Source organism: Sciurus vulgaris (assembly GCF_902686455.1).
Source record: "Sciurus vulgaris genome assembly, chromosome: X".
NCBI classification, from domain to species: Eukaryota; Metazoa; Chordata; class Mammalia; order Rodentia; family Sciuridae; genus Sciurus; species Sciurus vulgaris.
In genome coordinates this window covers 118,531,265-118,557,951 of record NC_136471.1, presented here as the reverse complement: position 1 = coordinate 118,557,951, position 26,687 = coordinate 118,531,265, and the positions used below count along the sequence as shown (strand labels likewise).

Below are 26,687 nucleotides of genomic sequence, written 5' to 3'. Positions count from 1 at the left end.
AGAGCTGGCATTTAAATCTGGATATGTGCTGTTTTCATAAAGTTTTTGCTCAACTCTTCAGGATAGATTTTTTTTTTTTTTTTTGCTAGATACTATGTAAGTTTGGTTATCATTGTGAATAAGATTTTCTTTTAGTATTGGGGATTGAACCCAGTGCTTTGTACATGCTGTTCCACTGAGCTGCACCCCAACCCAGTAATTTCTATTCATTTTTTGCTGATGTATAAGGGTATTGATGTACTGTGTATTGATCATTTAATGTTGCTGAACTCCCATGACCATATTTCATAGATTCTGAGATATACTTTCCTCCCTACAGTTTAACATCTGTGAAATCAAAACTCCAGTTGATGGTGCCCTGTGGTCACTGTTATCCAGACAGCAGTTATCATTACTTGGACATGCACAAACTTGGTCAGGGCTCTTAATTTTGTCATCACTTTAGATGAGTATGCCCATTGTCGCATTGTTATTTCATGCGAAACATTACAACAGAAGACAGATGAAATTGCTAAGTGGGTGTCTGCCTTGAGAGAAAATCCCATAGATAATAATGGAGCATTTTAAGAAATGCTTCATCCCCAACACTTGTTGGCAGAGGACAATTTTGTTAGGAAAAATTGAAGAGTTTTGGGTAGAAGGCAATCCATTCTAGGATGCTGAATGTGAAGTTTTAAAAATACCCTACCGATTTCTTCTGCTTCTACTTTTCTTTTGTATATGTACAAGATATGATAAATTCTGTTTAAATCTGAGTTGTCTTGATATGTCTAAAATGAAAATCCTAGGTAATAAGGGAACATGGAATCAAAAAAATTGGTGTTTTTTTTCCCCTTAGTTTTGTGAAATATAAGGGTATGTCTTACAATTGGTGGTATCTTTAGATTCAGTGAAATATGGGAGTAATATCAGTTTATAAGTCTTGTATTTTCTATGTAGTTATGCCTGTGAATAATAGTTTTATTTTTTCTTTTCCGTTCCCTTTTTGTCTCCCATATTTTGCTTATTGACTAATATCTCAAATGAAGTGTTAAGTAGAGCACTGATAATGGGCATCCTTGCCTATTAATGGAATGCTTCTAATGTTTTGTTATTACATATGATACTGTAGTGGACTTTTCTTGTGGGGGGGGGCGGACAGAATTTTTTTTTTTTTAAAGTCAAATTCTCTTCTGCTTAACATTTTAGAGTTTTTACCATGAACAGTAGTTGAACTTTTCTAAAGCTTTTAATCTGTTGGTATGATGAAGTGCATAGATTTTCTAATTTAAACTATCTTTGGATTCCCTGAATATTTGCATACTTTTGTTATTGCCATGTACTTTTCTCTTTTCACGTACTCTTTGTGTGTCCCCCTCACTTTGGGTGCCCATACTGGGGATTGAACTCAATGGCATTCTACCACTGAGCTATACCCTCAGCTTTTAATTTTAATTTCTTTTTAAATTTTTTATTGAGACAGGGTCTAAATTGCCCAGGCTGGCCTTGAACTGGTGGTCCTCCTGTTTCATCCTCCCAAGTAAGTAGGATTATAGGCATGTGCCACTGCCCCTGGCTTCTTTGTGGTTTTTTTTTTTTTTTTTTTTTGTTCGTTTGTTTGTTTTTTATATTTAAATCTTTTTTAGTTGTAGATGGACACATACCTTTATTTTATTTATTTATTTTCATGTGGTGCTGGGGATTGAACCCAGGGACTCGTACATGCACTCTACCACTGAGCCACAACCCCAACTCCTTTGTGTTATTTTGATAACAAGGTTATGTTGTTAATCTCATGAGATGAACCCCAATTTTTTTTTTTTTTTTAAGGTGGGATCTCACTATGTTGTCTTTGCTGACCCCAAACACCTGGGTTTAGTTGATCCTCCTGCCTTAGACTCCCCAGTAGATGGGACTACAGATACATGCCACTGTGCCCAGATAATCTCATAAGATGAATTGGGAGGTATTTTCTCTTTCCTGAAACAGATCTGTTTAATACACATGATCTGTTTATTGAAAGTTAGATAGAAACCATCTGTGAAACTGTCTATACTTGGTTTCTTTTTTGTGAGTAGATATTTTTGGTTTTGATTTATTGATAGTTTTTTTTCCCCCCATGGGATTCTTTATGACTTTTTGTGAGGGTTTTGTTTTTTAATTTTTTTTCCATTTATATAGAGTGAACAATTTCCTAGAAAAATATGCAGTTTCAAGGCTATTGGCATAAACTATAGGTTTCCTTAATGAATTTTTAAAAATTTAATTTCATTAATTTGTTCCTTTTTTCCGATTAGGATTGTCAGTAAATTGCCTGTATTTATTACACTTTTCAAATAGTTCTTTTTATTGGTTCTTTGTATTTATGTTCTTATGGTTAATACTTATTTCCTTCTGCTTTAGTTACATTTATTCTGACATTTAAAAAATGTTCCTGGGTGTGGTGGCCCACCCCTGTAATTTCTGTGACTTGGGAAGCTGAGGCAGGGGGCCAGACCCAGACCCTTTCTCAAAGTAAAAACTAAAAAGAACTGGGGTTATAGAGCACCCCTGGGATTAATCCCTAGAATTCCCCCCACCAAAAGAGGCTTATTTCATTAATTATTTAATCTCTATTTTTGTGCTATATACATTTAAAACTTGTAATTTTTGCTCTAAAGTGCAAATGGATACTGTGATTTTGACATGAATTGATTTTTGTAACTCTATAGTTTTAAATATATTGTGATTTATAATAATCTTGTTGCCCATTAAGTTATTTATAACTTTTTCTTTTTTCAAATTTATGGGATATATCTCCCTTGCTTGTATTATCTCTGGCATTTATTTCTTGTTTTTCTTTCTTTCTTTTTTTTTTTCCAGTGCTGGGGATTAAACCCAGGGCCTTATGCTTACGAGGCCAGCACTCTACCAACTGAGCTATATCCCCAGTCCTCTGGCATTTATTTCTAATTGTATTGCCTCATAGTTGGGGAACTCTACTGATAGGCAAAAATCAATTATATTTTTACGAATAACAAACAATTTGAAAATCAAATTTAAAAAACTAGTAAAATTTATAATAAGGTCAAAGAATTTCTTTGATATGAACCCAACAAAACATACCAGGATTTTTAATAAAAAACGTTACTAAGGGAAACGAAACAAGACCTCAGTTAATGGGCGGAGAGATGATGCTCGTGAACCAGTCACTAGTTTGGAGATGTCAGTTCTCCTTGAATTGATAGAGATTCATTGCAGTCTCAATCAAAATCCAACAGGACAGCAGATGTTGTTTTTTCTTTCTTTTTTTTTTTCTGGATAGACTGGTTCTCAAATTTAGATGGAAATGCACAGGGCCAAATATGTCAAAGGCAATCCTGAAAAAATGTTGGAAGACTTATACTACCATTTATCAAAGCTTATTAAAACAGCAAAACCATATTGATTAATGGAATAGAATGAAGTCTGAAAGCATTCCTACATATATAAGGTCAGTTAATTTATAATAAAAATGTATTGGGATTTTGGTAGAGGTTAATTAAAATGAGCCATGCATGGTGGCACTTGCCTGTAATCCATCATCTCGGGAGGCTGAGGCAAGAGAATCGCTAGTTCATAGGCATCCTCAGCAACTTAGCAAGGTCCTAAGCAATTCTGTGAGATCATGTCTCTAAGTAAAATAGAAAAAAGGGCTGGAGGTGTGACTCAGTGGTTGAATACCCCTGGGGTCAATCTCTGGTACCCCCCCCAAAAAAAGAAAATGGATAGTACCGATCCAACATATTCAAGAGCAAGCTTGGTTTCTTGGTTTCTTGATATATTATTCGTAGCAGTGAGATTTTTTTTAAATTCTCAAATATTATATAAAAAAGCTTTTATCTTCAAGTATATTAATTTTCTAGCACATTTTGTGAATTCATATTGATAAGGTTTTCAGTTGATTCTCTTGGATTTCCTAGATATGTAAATAAGTTTAATTTCTTTCAAATGATAATTATATCTTGCATTTTATTTTCTTACCTAATTGCATTGGTTAGCAGTTCTCATACAATCCCTCTGCCCCAGCACTGGGGATTGAACCCAGGGGCACTCTACCACTGAGCCACGTCCTTTTAATTTTTGTTCTATTTTGTTTTGATTTGCAGTGCTGGGAATGGAACCCAGTGCCTCACACATACTGGGCAAGCATTCAGTCACTGAGCCACACCACTTTTATTTTTTATTTTGAAAAATTTGGTCTCACCAAATTGCCCAGGCTACCCTCGAACTTGGGATCTTCCTGCCTTAGCCTTCTGAATTGCTGGGATTGCAGGCATGTCCTGCCATGCCTGGCAAGTTCTCATACAATCTTAAATAATAATGGCATTCTTGTCTTAATTTTGACTTTGGAGAGAATACTTCTAGTGTTTTACCTTAGTGTTTATAATGTCTTTTTGTTATAAAGTATAGTGACATAATTCCCATATCCCAGAATGCATGTTCTAACATGACCTGGTTTAAGATTGCATATACTTATGTTTTTTAAAAACAGATTTATTGAGATAAAGCTGTTATTAAATTTGCCCTTTAAAATGTACAATTCAGTGGTTTTTATTAGATTAATAGTTGTGCAACCATCACCACTAATTTTAGAACATTTTCATTATCCCAAAAAGAACCACTATCCATTAACAATCACTCCCCTCTTTCTCTTCCCCTTAGCCTCTGGAAGCCACTAATCTACTTTCTGTCTGTGAAGATTTGCTTATTCTTTTTTTGTTGCCATAGTGGGGATCCAGGGGTGCTCTGCCACTGAGATGTACCCCAACCCTTATTCTTATTTTGAGGCAGGGTCTAAATGACCTAGGCTGGCCTTGAATTTGTGATCCTCCTGTCTCAACCTCCTAAGTCACTGAGATTTGCTTATTCTTGACATTTCATATAAGTGAAATCCTATAATGTGTGGTCTTTTGGGTCTAGCTTCTTTCACATAGCATGTTTTTAAGTATCGTCCATGTTGTGTATGTATTGGTGCTTGTTCCTATTTGTGTTTTTTTTTTTTTTTAGTTTAGTTTTTTAGATATCTTTTTTATTCTAATTAGTTATACATGATAGTAGAATGCATTTTGACACATACATAAATGGAGTATACTTTCTCCTCGTTGTAGATGATGTAGAATCACACTGGTCGTGTATTCATGTATGTACATAGGGTAATGTCAGATCCTATTTGTATTTCATTAACTGTTACAAAAGTATTCCAATTTGAACAGTTCCTTTTAAATTAAAAATAGATGCTGAATTTCGCTTTTTGGCATCTAAACTCTGGAATAATGATACTGTATCAAAGTCTCTTTTTCTGTATGTACCTGGGTGTGTATTATTTATATTTTACATGATGAATCATATTTGTAAATATTTGACATAGGATTCATAATTAACCAATTTCGTCGTCTGCTTAAATCATTTTTGTGAAGTTTTGTTTTAAATAGTAAATTACTTTTGTGAAAGGAATTGAGAAAGCTTGCTTTCTTTGTGGTCTGGCCTAGTTCAAATAGCTTTGGGAAAAGCCTCAAGCTTTTTTTTTTTTCTGCCAGTGCTGGGGATTGTGCCCAGGCCTGCATATATGCTAGGTAAGTGCTCTACCACTGAGCTGTACCTCCAGCCCATGCCTGGAGCTTTTTGAAAGGGTAACATTAGACAACCCCCCCCAACCTTTTTAAAAATTTCATGGTGATTGGGTTTTCCATCTCTTACCGAGTTAATGCTGGTAATTTGTACTTTCCATCAATGTGCTAGCATAAAATTACAATTTTCTTATAAGTTTTTTCATTTTTATGTATCTGTGTGTTTTTTCCTTTTTCATTTATGTTTGTTTTGCCCCAGTTTCCTAGTTTTGTAGTATTTTATTGTCTCCTTTTCTGGGGGCAGGGAGGCCAGGTTTGTTTTATTTGTTTTTTTTTTCCCCCTAGTGAAAATTAGCTGGCTCTCAGGCTCTGCTCCAGAGAATGATTATGGCATTTTTTAAAAAAAAGAATATCACCATTTCTTTTTTTATTAATGTTTTTAAAATAACTTTATTATTTATTTATTTATTTATTTATTTATTTATTTATTTATTTATTTTTGCAGTGCTGGAGATCAAACCCAGGGCCTTGTGCTTGCAAGGCAGCTTGCAACTTACCAACTGAGCTATCTCCCCAGCCCTCATTTATATTTTTATGTGGTGTTGAGGCTTGAACCCAGTGCCTCACACATGCTAGGCAAGTGCTCTACTACTGAGCCACAACCCCAGCCCCCTGATTATGACATTTTAAAAATGCTTGTTGATAGTCAACCTGGAGCATGCCCATTAATGGTTCTATGAGAAGCCAGTGTATTGCAAACCAACCCCTGTATTACCTAGCTTTTCCTTTTTTTTTTTTTTTGTTTCTAATGATTAAAGAATTTATTAAGTAGTACATGCAAAACATTGCTAGTTGCATTAGCCAAAGATCTGTGTGAAAACACTCCACAATTCTGCAATTACCAATTTGAAAAAATTATTTTAGTTGTTGAAAGGCCCAGTGTTAAAATGTTAACATTCTTGCCAGTTTTGCTAATGTACAGAGACCATTGTTAGTGTTGGCACTGCATTTACAGAATCTCAGAGAATTTAGGAAAAGCGATAATAGGAGTCATGTGTTCATGTAGGTGAGGTAGAGTAGGGTCAGAACAGTATTAGTCAAGTTGTAGTATCTGATCTGGCAAGACAGTGATGTTATAAATGTTCATAGTTCATAAATACTTAACATGTTTTTGAAAATCCATAAAGCTGCAAGGGATGATTTTTACACCTAGTTACCAGAAAACTAAGGCAAGCACTTTACTAACTTGAATAAAGTAAAATGAAAGTGAAAATGGACTAAACAAAGCAAAAAATAAAACGTCCCAAATTCTAATGCATTATCAGAAAGATTGCTCAATACAAGGGGACGTATTACTCATTGAGAAGGGGTTTGATAAGGAAAGCACAGACTAAGCTAACAATTATGGGAATGACCAGTTAAGAGATCAATTAAATGCCCAATTTTGGAAAACATGGCAGGTACAAGAAAAACAGAGCATAAGAAAATGCTTTCTGATAATACTGACCTTTCTTCATTACCCACTGCATGTGACAGAAGTTAATCTCAAAAAATTTGTGACAGTTTTATTTCATTTATTCCATGTACAATGTAGTGTAATCTCAACTTCATAGTATGTTAAAAGACTGTCTTCATTCCTTTGATCACATCAAGTGTTTCACATAGTCTATTCCAGCATGCCTGCAACTGAAGGCAGACTAAATACTTCATTAGAGAAAACATGTGGATAGGATTTCTGTTCAGTCTCAGCAAAAGCTAATAAACTATTTTTTAAAAATTTCACTATGAAGTCAGAGTGATCCAAAGAGCTGAGTTATGCTCATTCCATTATGATATGTAGTAGAATGTTGTATAATGAACATGGATTGATAAATTATTACATGCATTTAAAAGGCAATATTTTATTAAGGAGGCTGGCTGTATTGCTTTATCTGAAAAATATATGCATCAAACTAGTCTTAAAGACAAAGGTATTGCCTTTACGCCATGTACAAACAGAGAAATAACATGTATCCCATTTGTTTACAATAAAAAAAAAAAGACAAAGGTATTTAAAACGGCATAGTATTCTTGGCTCATCAGTACAACTAAGTTCAGAGGGTATTTTGGCAACTCAATCTGAGCAGGAATAGGGAGAGAAATAAGGCTTTTAGGTTTGTCATTCTAGGGCCAGATTTTAATAGATTGTGAAAGTTTGAACTCTTAGACTTTAAACAAACAAAACCTTGAAATTACCAATTGGCCTAAAATGGTTTTATGGAAAAACTAATCTGTAACAAAACCTTGGCATTGAATCTTTTGAGTGAAGCATACAAAAGTTCCAAGTAGGACAGGGCAAAGAAGGACAGGGCTCTGATATATACAACAGCAGACATTTTTTTCTTCCTCTTGACACAGGGGTTGGGAGAATTAAATATTCTGTTCTAAGAGAATGGGATTTGAGTTATAGCTATTTGATTAATATTAATCATATACATCTTTACAGAATATTTGATCTGTTAAGTATTGATAGAGTTGTACCCTACTACTGTTGATTTTTCTTTTTTCTGTTGTTCTCAGATTAAAAAATCTATATTTCCATGCTATTTCATTTGGCATACACTCCATAATGACTTCAAGTTCCACAGACAAGAAAACACACACATTTACTTTTCTTCCTCCCAAAATAAAATTGAGGAGGAAATATAAATTCAGAGAAACAATAAAACCAGAGGCTTGTATTCCTTATCAGAATACAGTGAATTTCTGGTTGAGTAAAGCAGTTTGACTGGGATGAGGAAGTTTGCCCCTGCTGTCAACATGTAACTCTAATCTAGACTCTCATTTACAAATGAGTGAACAAACAAAAGGACCCATGCTTTTTTTTTTTTTTTTAAATTTGTTTTTAGTTGTAGATGGACACAGTACCTCCTTACTTTATTTATTTTTTTATGTGATACTGAGGATTAAACCCAGTCCTCATGTTTGCTAGGCAAGTGCTCTACCACTGAGTCCCAGCCCCAGCCCAGGACCTTTGCTTTTGAGAAAAACCACCAGTTTAAAAGAGTTTTACCAAAATCAGCCGACTGAATAATGAAACACCAGAGTAGACAGTTAAATATAGGGTAGACTAAATATTAAAATCTCAGAAATAACTGGGAAAATTATGTCCACAGGGGGGAGGGGAAGTAAAGATGGCTGTGAAAAAGAAACTGTTCATTTTGAAGTTAAAACAGGGTCTTTTAAATAAAAATTTAGTAGATGAGGTGAAGATCAAATTAGCTTAGAAGAATTAATACAAAGGCAAAGATAGAGAAAAAGTTAAAGTGAAAGGCCAGATTTAGGGGACCTTACATCCTGTAATAAGAATGAATAGAGTTAGGTGCAGTGGCACATTCCTGTAATTCTACCAACTCAGTAGCTGAGGCAGGAGGGTCTGAAGTTCAAGACCAGCCTCAGCAAATTAGGGAGGCCCTAAGCAGCTAAGGGAGACCTTGTATCAAATAATAAAAAGGGCTGGGGATATGGCTCAGTGATAAAGTGCCCCTGGGTTCTATCCCTAGTACCAAAAAAAAAAAAAAAAAAAAAAAAAAAATTAGAGCCAGGCACCATGGCACATTCCTGTAATCCCACCTGTTTGGGAGGTCGGGATAAGAAGATTGTAACATTAATTAATTAGGATTTATTTTATTTATTTTGGGGTGGTACTTTTTGGATGGAACCCAGGGCCTCATCCAAGGTAGAGCAAGGCTCTACCCCTGAGCTGCATCTCCAGCCCTTAATTAGGCTTCAAATTTCACCAGTTCCAATTTCCTCCAGAAAAACTTTGTAGACAGGTTTGCTTTTGTTTGCCATTCCTGCAGCTTGAGCAATTCCCTGTACCACTTAAAATAAAATTGGGTTCTCTGAACGTGACTTATGGAGATAAATTAGAATTGAGTCATAGAATTAAAAGACAGTGAGTTTCAGGAAACCAGAAACTGAAAAGTGATTTTTGTATGCACATTTACTACAAAAAGCAAAGTGAAATACATACATATATATACATATATATATGTATGTATATTATGTGTATATGTATAAATCCTATTAATTTGCCTAAGAGGGAGACACAGAAGTGTTTAGGTATAAAGAAATATAAAACGAATAAATTGTATTGATAGTTCCTAATTAAAGGTAGATAATATGCCTTTGCTATATCTGTTAACTTGCTAGGGTATTTTTATTTATTTTAAAGAATTGAAAACCTGCCAAAAAAAAAAAAAAAAAAAGAATTGATGTAAGTTTTTGAGAGTTTTCTGGGTTTCTCTCCTAGACCATTAGTCACCTTAAAATTTCATTTTCCCCTTGTGAATGCTTTCAGAATTATTTTCAGGGTCATGACTCTTAGGTGCAGGAAGGGAATATTTTACTGAGTTTGAGGTGATAGTGGAGTCCCAAAAGTATTTTGAGGGCATTTGATAAATGTTGGTACTTGTTCACCTGTATCCTTTAGTTCTTTGTTCTCTGAACCTTTCTTATTTGTGTCTCTCCAACCTTGGTTCTTTTTGCAAACATATGGACACTTTCTATTGTCAGCAACCCACCCTCTTCAACCCTTACTTTTTCACAATCCCGAGAACCCCATTCTAAGAACACTGTTTCATTTTGATTGTCAGAGGGAATTAACAGCTCTAACTACTGAGAAGTTACAAAGTTGAGGTATCAGCTTTTCTGCTTGGAAGTACAAAATGTATTTTTTTCCCTGTTTGAGTTTTTATAATGACAAAACAGAAGGGAAAATAACCAGTCAGAATGGTTACTGCTCATCTAAGTCAAGATGAGGTGAGTGGGCCCCCTCCATGTAGGTCAGAATATCTGTTAGGAAGTGCTTATGATGTAAAAAGATTGGGAATAACAGCAAATAAATCCATCATGGTATGTTGGGTTAATATTGTTGTCAAGCCCCATGGATATTGGGAATGTTCTAAGCAGGGCAGTGCCATGATCAAAGCAGTGTGTCAGGAGTTTTAATCTGCAGATTGCAGGAAGCCTTAGTCCTTGGCACCAGCCCTTATTGGGTTCCTGGTCATTGGTTGTGGGAGTGACAGAAGCAAGGCCACTTGAGAGGCTATTTTCATGCCCCAGGGATCAGGAAGTATGAAGCTGAGAGGGGGAATGGTGACGGGGCTAATAACAGGGACAGATTCCTGAGAAGTAATTGACAAGATTGGCAACCTGACTGAATGTAAGTGGGAAGGAAGTAAAAGGCCATAGTGGTTTTGTCAGGAGAAAGATGAGTTTTATCCAGATGAATATACTTAGTCTGGTGATGTTAGGCCCTACCTACCTTGAGAATGTGGATTTTGCGACTCATCTTTGTGCAAATGGTAGTTGAAACCATGAGAATTGAGAGAAAGCAAAAGAGGACTGAGTGCACTGTCTTGGGCAATGCTGAGGTAAAGGGGGAGGGGTGACTGGGTGGCTAGCAGAAACAGAGAGGAAGGAGTGAACTTCAGAATCAAGGGAATTGGTTATCCGTCACATTCTAATAAAAAACCAAGGAGGAGGAAAGCCAAGAGACAGAATTGTTTTGCAGGTGGAGAATTCTTAGAGCTGATGATGGGATTGGGTTTATATAGGGAAGTTGAGGTTGTAGGGCTTAAGTACCTTAACGAATCTCCTTTATTGCCTTAATTTACTTAATTTCATGTAGTATTTCATTATGCTTAGAAGATTAACTTGCAATTATCATTTTATAATTACATTTTTAAAGGGGGAAAAGAATTTTATGGCCAGAGGTGATTTTGGCAAGGAGAGGGCAGTTACGATTTATTCAGAGAACGTACATTTTATTTTTCATGGTTGAACAATTTTTTGTTTATTAATCTAGCCATTATTTGCTTTAATTGAAGCATTTTGAATAACATAAAATAAGCTATTTCTTGAAGATGAATAGAATGTCTCATAGCTGACATGTTGAGAAATCCATTTGTTTATTATACAAATGTTGAGCTTCTCATGAATATTTCAAGGACTATATGTGTATAATTTAGTATCTAAAAATAAGACATATAAATAACCATAATATATGGCAAACAAGTACAGTAAGAGAAGAAGGATAAAGTGCTATGGTAATTCAGAGGGAGAAATTATTTCCAAAGCAGAGATGACAAGGGTAGGGTGTTCCAGGTAGAAGGGACCTGAGCTAGATGCAGAGTTGGGGTCTTTCAGGAACTTGGGGTGTTTTTGTTTGGCTGAAATGTCTGTGAGCCCATGCATGGTGTGGTATGGGGAGGTGCTTAAAGGAAAGTTAGAGGAGCCAGGAAAGGTAGGTTGGAGCCAGAGCTTAGGAGATGGCAAGAACGTGAACTTTATTTGGAAGCAGCAGAGAACCATTAGCATTTTTGAACAAGAAATGTCACATAGCTGATGCTTTAGAAAAATGAGTTGTATTTCTGTTATTTAAAGTTTTTAACAATAAACATGTACTTATGTCATTAGCAAAAAAAGAAAAAAAATAAACATGCATCTAATATCTCTATATCTCTGTTTAGGTTGGATTAGAAAGTAACAAAATAAAACCAGGTGCAAGCCTATAATCCCAGCCACTTGGGAGACTGAAGCAGGAGGGTTGCAGGTTCAAGGCCAGCCTTGGCAACTTAGTGAGACCCAGTCTTAAAATAAAAATTAAGAAAAGGGCTGAGGATGTGGCTTAGTGGTAAAGCACCCCTGGGTTCAATCCCTGGTAGGGGAATGTGGGGGGGAAGGTGAGAAAATAGAGATAGGGAAACCAATGAAGAGGTTTAGGTAGTGCTTATTTAAGTGAGCAAACACAATCTCTGATGTCTGCAGTTTTGAAAAAGTAGTTAAAATATATTAAGAAGTACATTATTTAAATTGGCTAAGGTTCTTTTAAGTTTTTGGCTTAAGTAGAAAGGGGAGAATTAAGGTCATTGGGATGTCTTGCAAAAATCTAAGGCAAAAATATTGGTGGGCCCCAAAAATATTTAGAACCAGGAGCCACAAAGCTATTGGTAAACCTCCCTTCCGTGTTTTATCCATTCGGTTTCTCAGGGTATTCATGCGGTTCTTTTTACTTTTTGTTTGTAAACTTTATCTCACTAATCTAAGCCAAAGTTGGAAAATGATCTTCCTCATCTCCAGTGTTCCAGTCACCAAAACAGAGGGAGGGAGGGAAAGTGAGCAAAAGAATAAGAGAAGGACAAAGACAAGGGGAGAGATTGATTCTTATTCATGGTTTCAGGTTCTCAGGAATAGGACTTTGATTTCATTGTGCTCACAGATGAACTTATTTTTATCATTTTACAGCTAGTACCAATCACCCAGGCCAGGAGAGTGTCAGTACACTGTGGGAATTTACTTCTCTGGATCAGAGGGTTAGTTAAAAGAGGTCATTTAAGTTCAGCAGAAATTCCAAAGGGTGTTCACTACAATTATGCACTATAAATTTTTTACCATTGTTCAATATATTGACTGAAAGAAGACTATATTAAATTTTAGAGAAGCTATATGAAAATTGTTTAGGAATTTAAGTTGAACTTTAACAAAACCATTAACCCTTGTAGATGTGTGAGGTATGTAGACTGAGGCGAGAATGCTAGAGTCTTGGAAATATTCTGTATTTTGATCTGGGCAGTGTTCTGAAGGTTTATGTGTATGTTAAAATTCATCAAGATGTATGTATTTGATATATATAAGCAATACCTCAGTTTAAAACAGAATCTAGGTGAAGGTGACCCTTTGATTTATCCGTTTTGTTTTTCATAGATGTTCATCTGTCACATAATTGAGTGTCTCAGAAATGAAAATATGACATTTTTAATACATGATATAAAACATTAATGTTTGGTTTACCTTTTTACCTTGATTTAGGAGCTGTGACTGATGAGAATTAAAGGCCATGGATGAAGATGGACTTGAATTACAACCACAGGAACCAAACTCATTTTTTGATGCAACAGGTATAACTTCATGGGTTGTTCCACTTTGTATCTACCACATTGAGAGTTGGTTTCCATGTGGATGAATTGCTAGGACTCTCACGTTGATATTCCCACTTAAATATTTTGTTAATCCTGTCAGGATCTCCAAATGTGAAAGTGAGCACATTATTATTCTCCTCAAAAACTTGGCTCCGTCACAACCGACTCACATACTCTTGTCAATATAGGTTGCGCATCCCTAACGTAAAAATTCAAAATGCTTCAAAATCCAAAAGTTTTTGAGTGTCAACTTGAAGCTACAAGTAGAAAAGTCCATACCTGACTCTATGTAATAGGTTGCAGTCAAAATACAGGCACACTAAAAATATTGTATAAGATTACCTTCAGTCTATGAGTGTAAGGTGTATATGAAACAAGTGAATTTCGTGGTTAGTCTTTGGTTCCAAGATAACTCATTTTGTATGTGTGACTTTTTCAATATCTGTAAAAAATATGAAATACTTCTGGTTCTAAGCATTTTGGATAAGGGATACTCAACTTGTAACAATAGCAATATCAAAACCTTAGTGTTATCTTCAGTTATTCTCCTCTTGCTCAGTTATCCCACTGAGTTCTGTTGGTTGTCCCTGTGAAAATGTTCCTTGTTTACATCTCCTCTTCATTCTAGTCTGTTATATAGATAGGCTCTATCATCTCATTCTTAGTTTGCAATAACTTTTGCACTGTTTTTCTTACCCTAAGTCTTATTTATCTAGCCCACTGATTAGAGTACCCATCATAACAGTGGATCAAGTAATTTCTTTGTTCTCCATTATCCAGCAGATAAAGTATAAACCCAAGGTTCTCTACATCCTGACCCTGTCCTACTTGCATAAAGTTCTGTCTCAGACGTTCCCAAAAAGAGCATTCTGGCTCAGGAAGATGGTCTTAGTTCTCTCCCTAAGTGTACAAGGAAAAATTATATACATGAAATTCTAAAAATGGAGAAAAAAGTTCATTATTTTGGAGTATCTATTGTTCTAATTATGTAACATTGAAAAGTGATTAATTATAGTTGGTTTTATAATATAACATGGTTTTATATCACACTAGCCTAGCTATCCTATAAGTAAAATGTTAATGAGTTTACTATTAGACTTGAAATGATCAGATTACAGGAAATTAAAGAAATAACAATTAACTATCAGAAAATTAAATATTAGTGACTTTCAATTTTTGAATTTTCTTTAACTCTAGTGGGGGGAGGGTGTATGTTTTTCTTAATAACTTGAAATAGACTTTGATAAATTTCAGTTTGATTGCAATAAATGCCAAATTTATAATTCTTCATTGGAACAAGAAGTATAATTAATGTGTGCTTGAAAGAGAGACCAAGCTCTTTGGAGAAAAACACACAGTATTTGTTTGCTTAATTTTGCCACAAGCAAACCTGGGTTGTGGACTGAGTAGTAGATTGAATTAACACTTAAGGTATTTGTTTATCTTTGAGCAAGTCACTTAATCTGCCAGGGCCTCCGTTTTCAAATGTCGTAATAATAATGAAACCTCTCATTACAGTTTTTCAGACTACTTCCCATACATTCCCATTTGATCATCACCACAGTCCTGTGAGGTATGCATGGCAGATACTACTGTCCTCATTTTACTGATGAGGAAACTGAAACTCAGAGGTTAAATGACTTGCCCAAGGTCACAAAACTATTAAGTGTATAATCCTCCTCTCTGATTTAGATTTTGTAACCAGTGCCACTAAATGCATTTCTCTTCATGTCTGCCAAATGGAGATTACAGTGATTTATCACTTGATGTTAATGTTGACGATATTGAAAACAAATGAGTATGAAACATTTTGTATTTCTATAGAAAATGAAGTTGAACATATTTTTGATTTCTAGAAATAATTAAAATGGATATTAACTGACTTTTTAAAGACTTTCTATAATTTTTAGTATTCTTTGGCTTTTGTTCATTTGTGTTTGTTGACAAAGCCATATGTTTATCTGATGACCTGGCCAGTGACACAGAGTCATTGAGGCACCTGCTTAGACTCAGGCTGGTCTGAGTCTCAACCAGAAGTACTAATAGCTTTTTGGTAAGACTTGTATAAAACTTTCTTTGCTTTCCTCTGGACCAACAGTCATGATACTGGTTTTTGTTTCATTTTGTTTTATATTTTTGGTAAGGATGTATAATTTCTATTCTCATTTATGGCATTCATTTGGAGTAATATTTACTGAGCACCATATGCTGTGCAAACAACTGTGTGATCTTGGTTAAGTCATTTAATCTCACTGGGCTACAACTGATTCAATCCTCTACTTTGATTCCTTAACTGTAAAATGGACAAGATTAAGATTTCCTATATTGTGAGGAACTGCCTTGGGGGTTGGGGTCCTGGGGCAGGAAGGAGGCTAGCTGGAGGTGGAGTACCCTGGTGAAGTTGGGGTAAGACCACTCTAACTACCCTCATCCTGCACTGCCCCAGTACAGCTCTGCTTTTTGTTCTTTATCTATCCACAGGGATAGATATCCTTGACAATTGTCTTTCCTTCTAAACTGTGACTTTGTATCCCTATTTTGATTCATGCCCTGATCCTTTTGTGTCATATTCAGAGATTGATATCTAATTTTCCATAGTCATTGATAGAGGATGTTGGTGGTCTGTTAGACCAGAATATAGGATGTAAAGGAAGAAAGAGGAAAAATGGAAATAAAAGAAACACGTGGGAGAGATGGAAAGAAGATAAAACATGAGTTGAAGAGGGGGAGATGGAGCAAGAAGGAAAAAAAAAAGAACACATATACTGGAGGAAAATCATATTCACCACCTGAAGTGACATTACATATTTTTTAATAATCATTCCTTAAGTAATTACAAGTATTGAGTTTAATTTTATAAGAGTATCTAGAATTTTACTTTCCTAAATGTACTTCTTCTGTGACTGCCACAATTGCTTTGTTTTCCTAGTGTTTATCTGTTGATTTCAGATAAATGTATAAAATTCATTGTGTTAAAAGTATTTTTCCAATATGATTGAAAAATAGATTCCTTTTTTATTTCTTTAGTCTATCTTAATGTTTGAGAAAACTGAGGAGCTAGTCTGTTGTCCTGGTAGGAATAAAGTAACATTTACTCAGTTGTGATAGTCACACACTCTGACCTTGAAATTCGTCATTTTATTTATTTTTTAAGGAGCTGATGCAACACACATGGATGGTGATCAAATTGTTGTGGAAGTACAAGAAACTGTTTTTGTGTCAGATGTTGTGGATTCAGACATAACTGTGCATAACTTTGTTCCTGATGACCCTGACTCAGTTGTAATTCAAGATGTTATTGAGGACGTTGTTATAGAAGATGTTCAATGCCCAGATATCATGGAAGAAGCAGATGTATCTGAAACTGTCATCATTCCCGAGCAAGTGCTGGACTCAGATGTAACTGAAGAAGTTTCCTTAGCACATTGCACAGTTCCAGATGATGTTTTAGCTTCTGATATTACTTCAGCCTCAATGTCTATGCCAGAACACGTCTTGACAAGTGAGTCTATACACGTGTCTGACGTTGGGCATGTTGAACATGTGGTTCATGATAGCGTAGTAGAAGCAGAAATCGTCACTGATCCTCTGACCACCGATGTAGTTTCAGAAGAAGTATTGGTAGCAGACTGTGCCTCTGAAGCAGTCATAGATGCCAATGGGATCCCTGTGGACCAGCAAGATGATGACAAAAGCAACTGTGAGGACTATCTTATGATTTCCTGTAAGTCTTGGGGTATGGTGATTGTCAGAGATGTTTTTGAAGGCTGCTTTTCCTAACTTAGATCTGGGATCTGGGGTGAGATTTCTCTTAACTTACGTGTCTATAAAATTAAAATAAATCTCATAGACCTACCTGCATTATTGTGTTAGTTCGGAGCCTATAAGATTACTCAGGATTTCTTCAGTCTAGAAAGACACAGGTTGAATGGAACTGAACTTTGTGAAATCATGTAGGATATGATTAGAGTGTTACCAGCTTCTATTAGAGTTAGGAGCCCTCGTGAAACTTATAAGGAGTTCAACTTGGAAAAATGCATAACCAGACTACTTACATTCTTTTATGATGATAGGTACAGGAAATAAACCATTGGTTAGAGAAACCCAGAAATACGCACTTAAGCTCTTGGATGCACAGAATTGCTAATGTAATACTTAATGTACTTACTCTAATTATGTGTAAAATACTGTATATATAACAGAATGGGAAAGAACTCTGCCATAGTACTGAAATGATTCTGAAACAAGTATGGTGGATTCTTATTAGGTTATTGAAGAAAAGCAAGGTGTTTTTGGAACATACATTGAAATATTTTATTTGGCATCCAGTGGAATTCTTTGGAATTAATTAGCATTTATCTTATTATTTTTATTTTGAGACAGGGTCTTGTTTAGTCACTTAGGGCCTCATTAAGTTGCTGAAGCTGGCCTCAAACTTGACAATCCTGCCTCAGCCTCCTGAACCACTGGGATTACAGGTGTATACCACCACACTTGGCCAAAGATATTTCTTTTATGATGTTTTTTAACTTAAAACCTATATTAACTTCAGAAGTTTAGGAGTGATGAAGGTTTTATGGTAAGTGTGTAGTGGAACTATGGCCTGATTTCATCTGTGATGGGAGAATGCTGAGGTGCCATTATTAGCAGTCAACTTTAATACATGTCATAATATGATGAGAGATGTATCTCTGAATTACTGTTATATTTATTCAACAGTCGGAAAGTCAAAGAACAAAAACAGGTATCCAAATACTCTCTTCACTTTAAAGATTTCAGTAAGCGTGGATCTAAGAGCCTAATCAACAGCTTTTATAATATCTTTAGTGTCCATCTTGGCAGATATTTTTCCCTTTGAAGGTCTCATTTAAAGTGAAGATGAAGCAGTCCTCATTCTTTATAGCATCAAGGTATTATATGTAGACATAAATGCACATTGTTCCAAAGAGCCAGCCACCTTTGAGGTCCAGGTGACCTCTTTAGTCTTTTTAGACTAGATGTTGCTTCTGAATTGGTTTTGTATTTCTTGAGGACAGGAACCGCCCACTGTATCTTAGCTGCTATGTATTTTCCCCATCAGACCACATGCATATTAGAAGTGAAATAGATATTTGTTGAAAAAATGAATAGATGAATGTTACAGCTGAAGTCCTGTGGTCATCATGTCTCAGCTTTTAGCAATACATTTCTTCCCTACCAGTAGCTATTGGCGCTTACTTGATTCTGGTCAGGCTAGATAATGGTGGTTCTGCTTCATGGCCCTTAAGAGTTTTCTGGCTGGCTGTGAGGTGGAGTATTTGAGTGGTCCACTTGTTACTCAGGTTGCTTCTTAGTTCTTTTTCAGTATGAGGCAGCTGCCAGATTGTCCCTAATCTCTTTGTAAAGTGGCCTTCAGCCACCTGGAGTTTCACTTTGCAGCTGGATAGTCAAGATGCCATTTTGTGAAACATCAGTTTGTGCAACAGGGAAAGCTGGAGAAGATCTGGTGATGATGAGTCAGATAATACCTTTGAACAGTGGCAGACAACACAATATTCTATGGGTACCTCTGATATTAACATGATCAATAAGATATCAATCTTTAGGCCTTATTGATATCTCCTATGTTTTTTAAATTAATACAGCTATGTAGAAGAGGTAGGAGTTTATTTCTTTCTAAACCTAGATTCAACTTAAGTGTTAAAAATTTTGATACTAGCTTTATCTAGATGTAATTTACATACTATACAGTTCACTCATTTAACAGTTATTTTTAGTATATTCACAAAATTATACAATTGTCAGCACCTTCAGTTTTAGAAATTTAGCTATCATTCCCATCAACCCTTTCTGTCCCCTCCCCACCCAAGCAACCACTAACCTACTTTTGTCTTGTTAAATTTTCCTATTCTGAGCATTTTATTTAAATGGAATGCTGTGGCCCGGTGAGGGGGCATGCACACCTGTAATCCCAGTGACTCGGGAGGCTGAGGCAGGAGGATCACAAGTTTAAGGCCAGCCTGAGCAACTTAGGAAGACCCTATCTCAAAATAAATAAAAAGGTCTGGGAGTATAGCCAGTGTGGTTAAAGTGCCTCTGAGTTCAGTCCCCAGTACCAAAAAACCAAAAAAAACAAAAAACTGCAAACCAAAATATAAGTGCTATAATCTGTGATCTTTTGTGATTGGTTTCTTTTGCTTAGCATGATGTTTTCAAGGTTCATCTGTGTTATAGCATGGACTTCATTCTTTTTATTACAGAATAATGCTCCATTGTGTGAGTATACCACATATTAGTTCATCAATTGACAGACGTGTGTTGTTTCCACTTTTTGGGCATTTGAACATTTGGTACTCTGTGTGTGTGTGTGTGTGTGTGTGTGTTGCTGGGAATCAAATTCAGGGCCTCATGCATGCTAGGCAAGTGCTTTACTGTTGAGCTACATCTCCAGCCCCTGTGTACATTTCTTTTGGGTATTTTATGAGGGTGGAATTTTAGGTATTTTATGGGAGTTGAATCGGTAGAATTAAGTCACTATCAGACCATTTCCCAAAGTGGCCATACAATTTTACTTTCTTACCAGCAGTATATGGGGGTTCTAGTTACTTCACATCTTATACAGCACTTGGTACTTTTGTTTTTGATCATAGCCATCCTAGTGGATATGAAGTGGTATCTCATTGTGGTTTGGATAAGCATTTTCCTGATGGCCAGTGGTGTTGAACATCTTTTCATGTGCTTATTGGCCATTTTGTATATTTTTGAAAAAACATTTATTCAGATCCTTTGATTGTTTTTGAATTGTTATTGGTCTTTTTATTATTGAGTTGAAAAGTTCTTTATGTATGCTAGCTATAAGGCCCTTACAAGAGATAAGGGAAATAGTTTTTCCCATTCTGTCAATTGCCTCCACTTTTTGGATAGTGCCCTTTGATACACAAAAGTTTAAAATTTTGGTGGAGTTCAGTTTCTATTTTTTGTTGCTGATGCTTTGGTGACACATTTAAGAGATTGCTGTCTAATCCAAGGTTATAAAGATTTATACCTGTGTTTCCTGTGAGTTTTTATAGTTTAAGCTCTTAATTTGGCCTCACATCCATTTTGAGTTTATTTTTATATATGGTGTGAGATAAGGATCTAACTTCATTCTTTGGCATGTGAATATTCAGTTGTCCCAGTGCCATTTGCTGAAAAGACCATTCTTTCCTTATTGGATGTTCTTGGCACTCTTGTTGAAAATCAATTCACTGTAAATGCAAGGGTTTATTTTTGGAATTTTGATTCTGTTCCATTGATTTATATGCCTGCCCTTTTCAGAACTGCTTGAATAGAAGGACAGATTTGCTGTTGGCCCACAGTAAGAGTCTATTCCTAAAAAAGGGGAAAAAAGAAAGAGTCTACTCCTAAGACCCACAGGGACGTCTGTCTGTGACATCTCCTGTCTGTCCCTTATGATTTTTTTGTGACCTAGTTCCCATGGAAACAGCCTATGAAGAAGAAAAAATGAGGTGGGCTATCAGAAGTAGTCAATAAGTGTCCTGTTCTCTGCAGTGCCAGTGGTGCTGCAATGGTGTTCTCAGGAAGTAGCATAACAAGAGTTCAGGTCCTGGAGTCAGGCTGCCTGTGTTCAAGTCTAAGCTCCACCATTTACTTGGCTGTGTAGGCTTGTGCAAGTTACTCAACCTCTCTGTGCTTCACTTTCTCTCCTGTAAACTGGAGATGATGATAATACCTACCTTTGGGAAGATTAACTGAGGTAAAGCATGTAGTTCTTAGAATAGTGCATTATAAATGTTTGCTTCTAAAATACACATTAGCTGGTTTTCCCAATGGCTCAACTCTTTGCCAAAAATATGAAATTTTGACTCCTTCCCACCCAGACTAACAGCAGGATTAAATTGTAGCCTACTGAGAAGGAGATTCTTAGGTGATGCGGACATATCATGACTAAAATGTATCTTAATCTGTTTCCTGTAATTTTTACATTGGACAGTACTAAGATTAAGACATACTGCCAGGAGTGGGTAGCAAATTTGCAAAATTTTACTAATTTAAATATTAAAGTCCAGCCCAAAATACATAATTCAGTTTAAAAAGGTTTAGCAAAATTAATTACTTTTAGCAACATAATTGGTTCTTAAGAAAACAAAGGTGCTTGGGTATTGTGTGCTGGTATGTAGTAACAACAAAGGAAAGAACTCATCTGCATCTAAAGCCTGGAATCCTCCTGCCAATGATGGAAAAAACACTTGGCCAGACGGTTTCTATTCTAATGTAAATCTATAGGATGCTTCATTCTGATACAGGTTTTGATAAATTTTATGTTTTCACTTATTTAAAGCAGTTTTGAAATAGATGAAGAACACTTACAGTAAATAATTTAAGCATAGAACCTTTTAAATTTAGCATAAGATGCTAATTTAAAAATTAGCACCATTTAAAAAATGTTGGTTATAAAATTTGAAACTTTACTGTGTTTAGACATAAATTTAATAAAACCTTTGATTAAACTGTGGAGTAATGTAACTATATCCACTCCATCTTATTGTTTTTGTGTTCTAAGTTAAAATAGTATTCAAAACACTATTTCCTAGAATACACAACAGCTTATATAAAAACTGAATATTGATAAGTCAGTAGATTGGTTCTTAACTAGCTCCCGTTAAACGTTTTTTTGTCTGTAGCATATGTAATTTGAATTATTGTTACCAGGAAGAGCTGAGGTGCTCATGTATGCAGGATGCTTTCAGATCATCAGCCCCATCTTCTGTTGACCTTTGAGTCACTTGGCAGTGAGAACAGAAGACTGAAAGCAGTTGGTTTGTTAAGAAAAAGCCCTCTTCTGGTGAGGAAAAATGTTTAGAATTTATTTTTAATTTTTAAAAATCTAATCCTTTTTTTGATCCCAGAAAGATCATTGTGTTGGAGATTTGTAACAAGTTGATAACCATAAAAATAGTTAATAACCTTCAATGATATCTGTGTGCCAGAATTTAATACATATTATTTTTCTCAACCTTTTAATGGTATTACAATTGTTTGGCAGATTGAGCAACTGAGGTTCGGTTTCAGTAACTTATTCAGGGATATGCATCCAGGTAGCGTTAAGGGAGGATTTGAAATCAAGTGTATTTTATTCCAAAGTGTCCGCTCTCTTAATGTCTTTGGTTGTGTCTGTTTGTATGTATGTGTGTTAATACTACAGAACAGTAGAGTTTGGGATAAATAGTGTTTATTGGTAGATGGGGTAAGTAGAATTCTACTGATTACTAAAAATTACAATGTGATCGAATTTTAGCAACATCAGGAAATTGAGGGAACCTTAAACACTCAACTCATTTTAGTAGAAGGCACCCAGGTAAGCCTATGATCCCTATCCTACCCCCCCTCAAAAAAAAAAAAAAGTGTTAATTTTTTTCAAATTTGTGTTTGAGAAAAACAAATTATATAAACTGTATTGTTTTTACTCTTGCCTATGTTTACTTTTCTAGTACCTTCATTCATTCAAAAACATTTATTGATCAGCCACAACGAACTCCACAATGAACTGTGGACCTCACTAGGTGTTAGAGAAAAACAGTGAAGTCCCTGGCTTTTAAAGAGTTCGTAGTCTTGGGAAGACAGAAACAGGCAGTTACTGTTGAGTATAAAAAGGTATATAAATAGATGTACTGAGTATTTTGGAAGAGCTAATGGAGGAAAGGTAGAACATTTTTGTTATACTAGAGTGAGATAAATGCTACAAAATTGTTATAGACCAAAGTTATATGGAAGCACAGTTGAAGATGTGGTTAAATTTATTTCTTCTCTGTTCTCATCAATTTCTCTCCTTCCTATATTACTTTGAAGTAAATTCCAAGTCATTTCTTTCATAAATATTTCAGTATTTATTTATCAAAGACAAGGACTTTTTGAAAAAACCATGTCATTATCACAACTTTAAAAAATAAATAATTTGGGATGAACTCAATTCGAAGGATGAATGAAATGTTCAGTAGGTGGCTGAGGAAAGAGAAAAGACAGGGAGATGTGAAAACTTATTGAGTATTCAGAGACTTATTCTTTGGGGTGCAAATAATGGCTTTGGCGAGGCAGGTAGAAGAAATGGTAAGAAATAAAATTGGCAAAATGGGCAAGGCCCAAAACATAAAGACCCTTGAATACACTAAGAAACCTGCTTTACCTTTTCCACGTGAGGAGTTATTAAAGGGTTTTAAGCAGTTTACTAATAACATGCTTAGATTTATAGTTTAGAAAGTGTAATGGCAATGTTGAAATGAGAAACAAAAGCACAATTGGAGAGGTTATTTAGTCCAGGTAAGGAACAGATGGTAATAGTTTGAAATAAGGTTTATCAATAGAGTTTAGCAGAACCTAATTCATAACATATTTAGGAAGTAGAATTTGGATTGGATTGGTGAAGAGGGATTTTTTGAAGCTCACTCCCTAGTTTCTGGCTTTGTGCAGCTGAGTAGATGGCAAAACTATTACCAGAAAAGGAACTTATTTGGACATGCTGAAGATCTCTGCAGGATTGCTGCATACACTTATTCACTGTACAACTGCAGTATAAATGGATACCTGCACGTGGAGTATGTGGTGGTCCTGGCCATCCACTTTAGGTGTTTTGGCCCAGTTGGTCTGAGGTTAGCTTCTGATTAAGTATGACTTTAGTCAGAGTAGACCTCCAGTAATCTGTATTTTAGGGACTAAATGAATATATAGAGTTTAAACCCCTGTGTTTAATGCATTTACTCTGAAAATCAACAAATCTAAAAGTTTATTGATTCTTGGGACCATTGGCACAGCAGAAATAGTAAAATATTCCTTTGTTCTGTGGTTTAATTATTGGATGTGTGTGGTAAAGCACAGAATAAAATTTTGAAATTTAAAAAAATATGTATCAAAATGGGAATATTTCTGAAATGTGAGGAAAGCCTTAAACTAAGGATATTTTAGAGAGGTTGTGTTGAACATCTATTTATATTTTATTATTACAATTTTTAGTTAACAAGTTGTATACATCTGTGATATAAAACAGGATGTTTTGAAATATGTTTACATTATTGAATGGCTAAATTGAGCTAATTAACATGCATTTACCCCACTTTTTTGTGTGTGGTGGGAACACTTAAAATCTATCTACTTTCTTAGTGGTTTTCAAGTATGTAGTACATTATTATTACTATTATCACCTTGAACATCTCTTTTAAAGTTTGCTCTGATAAAATTTGAAGAGGTTTGTTATTTCATTGAAAATTATTGTGTAGGCACTATGAAATTTGTTTAGAAGTCAACACTAAAATTAGTGAATCAGTTTTCAGTATACTGTTAGTCTGGGCATTAGTTAGATATATACCAAGAATAAAGTACTTGGACTAAAGTTGTGGTGCAGTGGTAGAGTGCTTGAGGCACTGATCCTCAGCACTACATAAAAATAAATAAATAAATAAAATAAAGGTATTGTGCCCATCTATGACTTTAAAATATTTTTTTTTTAAAAGAATAAAGCACTTAAGGGAAAAATGTTTTAGTTTTTTCCTCCCCTCCACCAAGAAGATTAGAAAAAGGGCTATATCTGGAAACCATTAGAAGGAATCGGAGCTCTAGACTGGCCTTGTGGTTAATATTTACCGTTTATCTGCTGAGACCTAGACAGAATCAACCATCACCCTGTCTTTTGACGGATACATGATTGTGAGCAAGAGAGGGAGGGGAAAAGGGAGAAGGGGGTTTGGAGCAGTAAAGAAGGGGGAAGGTGTTATGGAGAAACACAGATGGTTTGTGGTAACAGGTGGGGAAATGTTTGTGAGTTATTGGTAGGTGGATAGTGAATCTTCTGATTATTTTGCTTGTTCTCAGTGAAGAAGAAAGGTCAGCAACAGTGGGATTAGGGAGGTAGCATCAGAGATTTGGGGGTGGAGGAGAATCTGGAAAAGAGGAGAAGGGAAAAGTATCAAAAAAAAGGTTCAAATTTCTCTGTTTGTAACTGAATTTAGTTACATAGGTGCTGGTCCAGAGGCAAAGAGGCAAGTTGCCAAGTTTGTGATTCTGCCACACCATTATAATGAAACAAAAAACGGGTAGGGCAAAGGAATCAAGAGTGTTTGCCAGGGAATGAGATAACCGCAGAATTAAAGTTGTTTTATTCTTGAGTTCAAGTAAATTCTAATTTAATAATTTTCATTTAAAAATAGTATGTATAATATCCAGTTTTCATAAAAAGTATCTATTTTAACATTCTTTTATATGTAAATATGTGAAATGTCTAATGATCTGTAAGTTCTATTGTTAGTTCCAAGGGGAGGGATGGTAGGATTTTGAGTACATTTTAATTACCTCTGATACTTCTTAAATACTTTTTGTTAATAATAAGCTGCATCATTACTACAACAAGCAATATTTAAAAAAAAAAAAAAAAAAGGCAAAATTGGATTGGGTGCAGTGGTGCACACCCATAATCCCAGTAGCTTGGGAGGCCAAGGCAGGAAGATCACAAGTTCAAAGCCAGCCTCAGCAATTTAGTGAGGCCCTAAGCAACTTAGTGAGACACTGTCTCAAAATTAAAAAAAGATCCGGGGTTGTGGCTCAGTGGTTAAGTGCCCCTGGGTCCAATCTCTGGCAAAACAATCAATCAAACAAAAAACAAGATTGAAGAAGCATAAAGGAGTGGAAATAATATCTTGTTTAAGTTGAGGACACATGGTCTGTTTCTTTGGGGGAGACAGGACTGAAGGGATAGGCAATATGGTCAGAGGTGGATTGCTACAATAAATAATGTGTCTTTTATTTGGTAGAAAATGGGTCCCCCTTCTCTGTTAAAAATTAAGGTGACTGAATCTTTGCTTTAGGAAAGCTGACTGGGGGCACTGCCCAGGGGTGTTTGGTAGGAAACGTAGGGAACCGAGATCAACTAAGAAACAGTTCATTTGTTCTTGGAGAAGGTAAATAAACTTTACAACTTGATCTTGAGAGATGAGGCAATTTTGAGTAACTGGAGAGACAGACAACCAAGAACTTTAATGGAAAGACTGAGAATAGTAAAACTGCCTCTATGTTAATTTAGACAAAATGCAATTCCAGTGCAAATCAAATACACATTCTCCCCCCTCTCTACATGTACTATAACATTGTGTGTGTGCATATGTGTGTGTGTGTGTGTGTGTTCTTGGCAAAA

General features: G+C 35.5%; 1 protein-coding gene across 12 annotated transcripts in view; it reads left to right on the top strand.

Annotated features, from left to right (window-relative positions):
- ZFX (zinc finger protein X-linked) overlaps nt 1-26,687 on the top strand; it is a 48,872-nt gene that overhangs the window by 7,673 nt on the left and 14,512 nt on the right. For 6 of the 12 annotated variants that reach the window (XM_079124454.1, XM_079124446.1, XM_079124443.1 and 3 more), the window contains 2 exons: nt 13,422-13,510; nt 16,686-17,255. In XM_079124454.1, coding sequence (XP_078980580.1) covers nt 13,450-13,510; nt 16,686-17,255 — 631 coding nt within the window. In that variant the 5' untranslated portion in view covers nt 13,422-13,449. Of the gene's footprint in view, nt 1-1,462; nt 1,520-2,822; nt 3,452-13,421; nt 13,511-15,049; nt 15,105-16,685; nt 17,256-26,687 lie in introns of those variants that run through there. The other 6 variants (XM_079124451.1, XM_079124447.1, XM_079124448.1 and 3 more) reach the window with 3 other exon arrangements.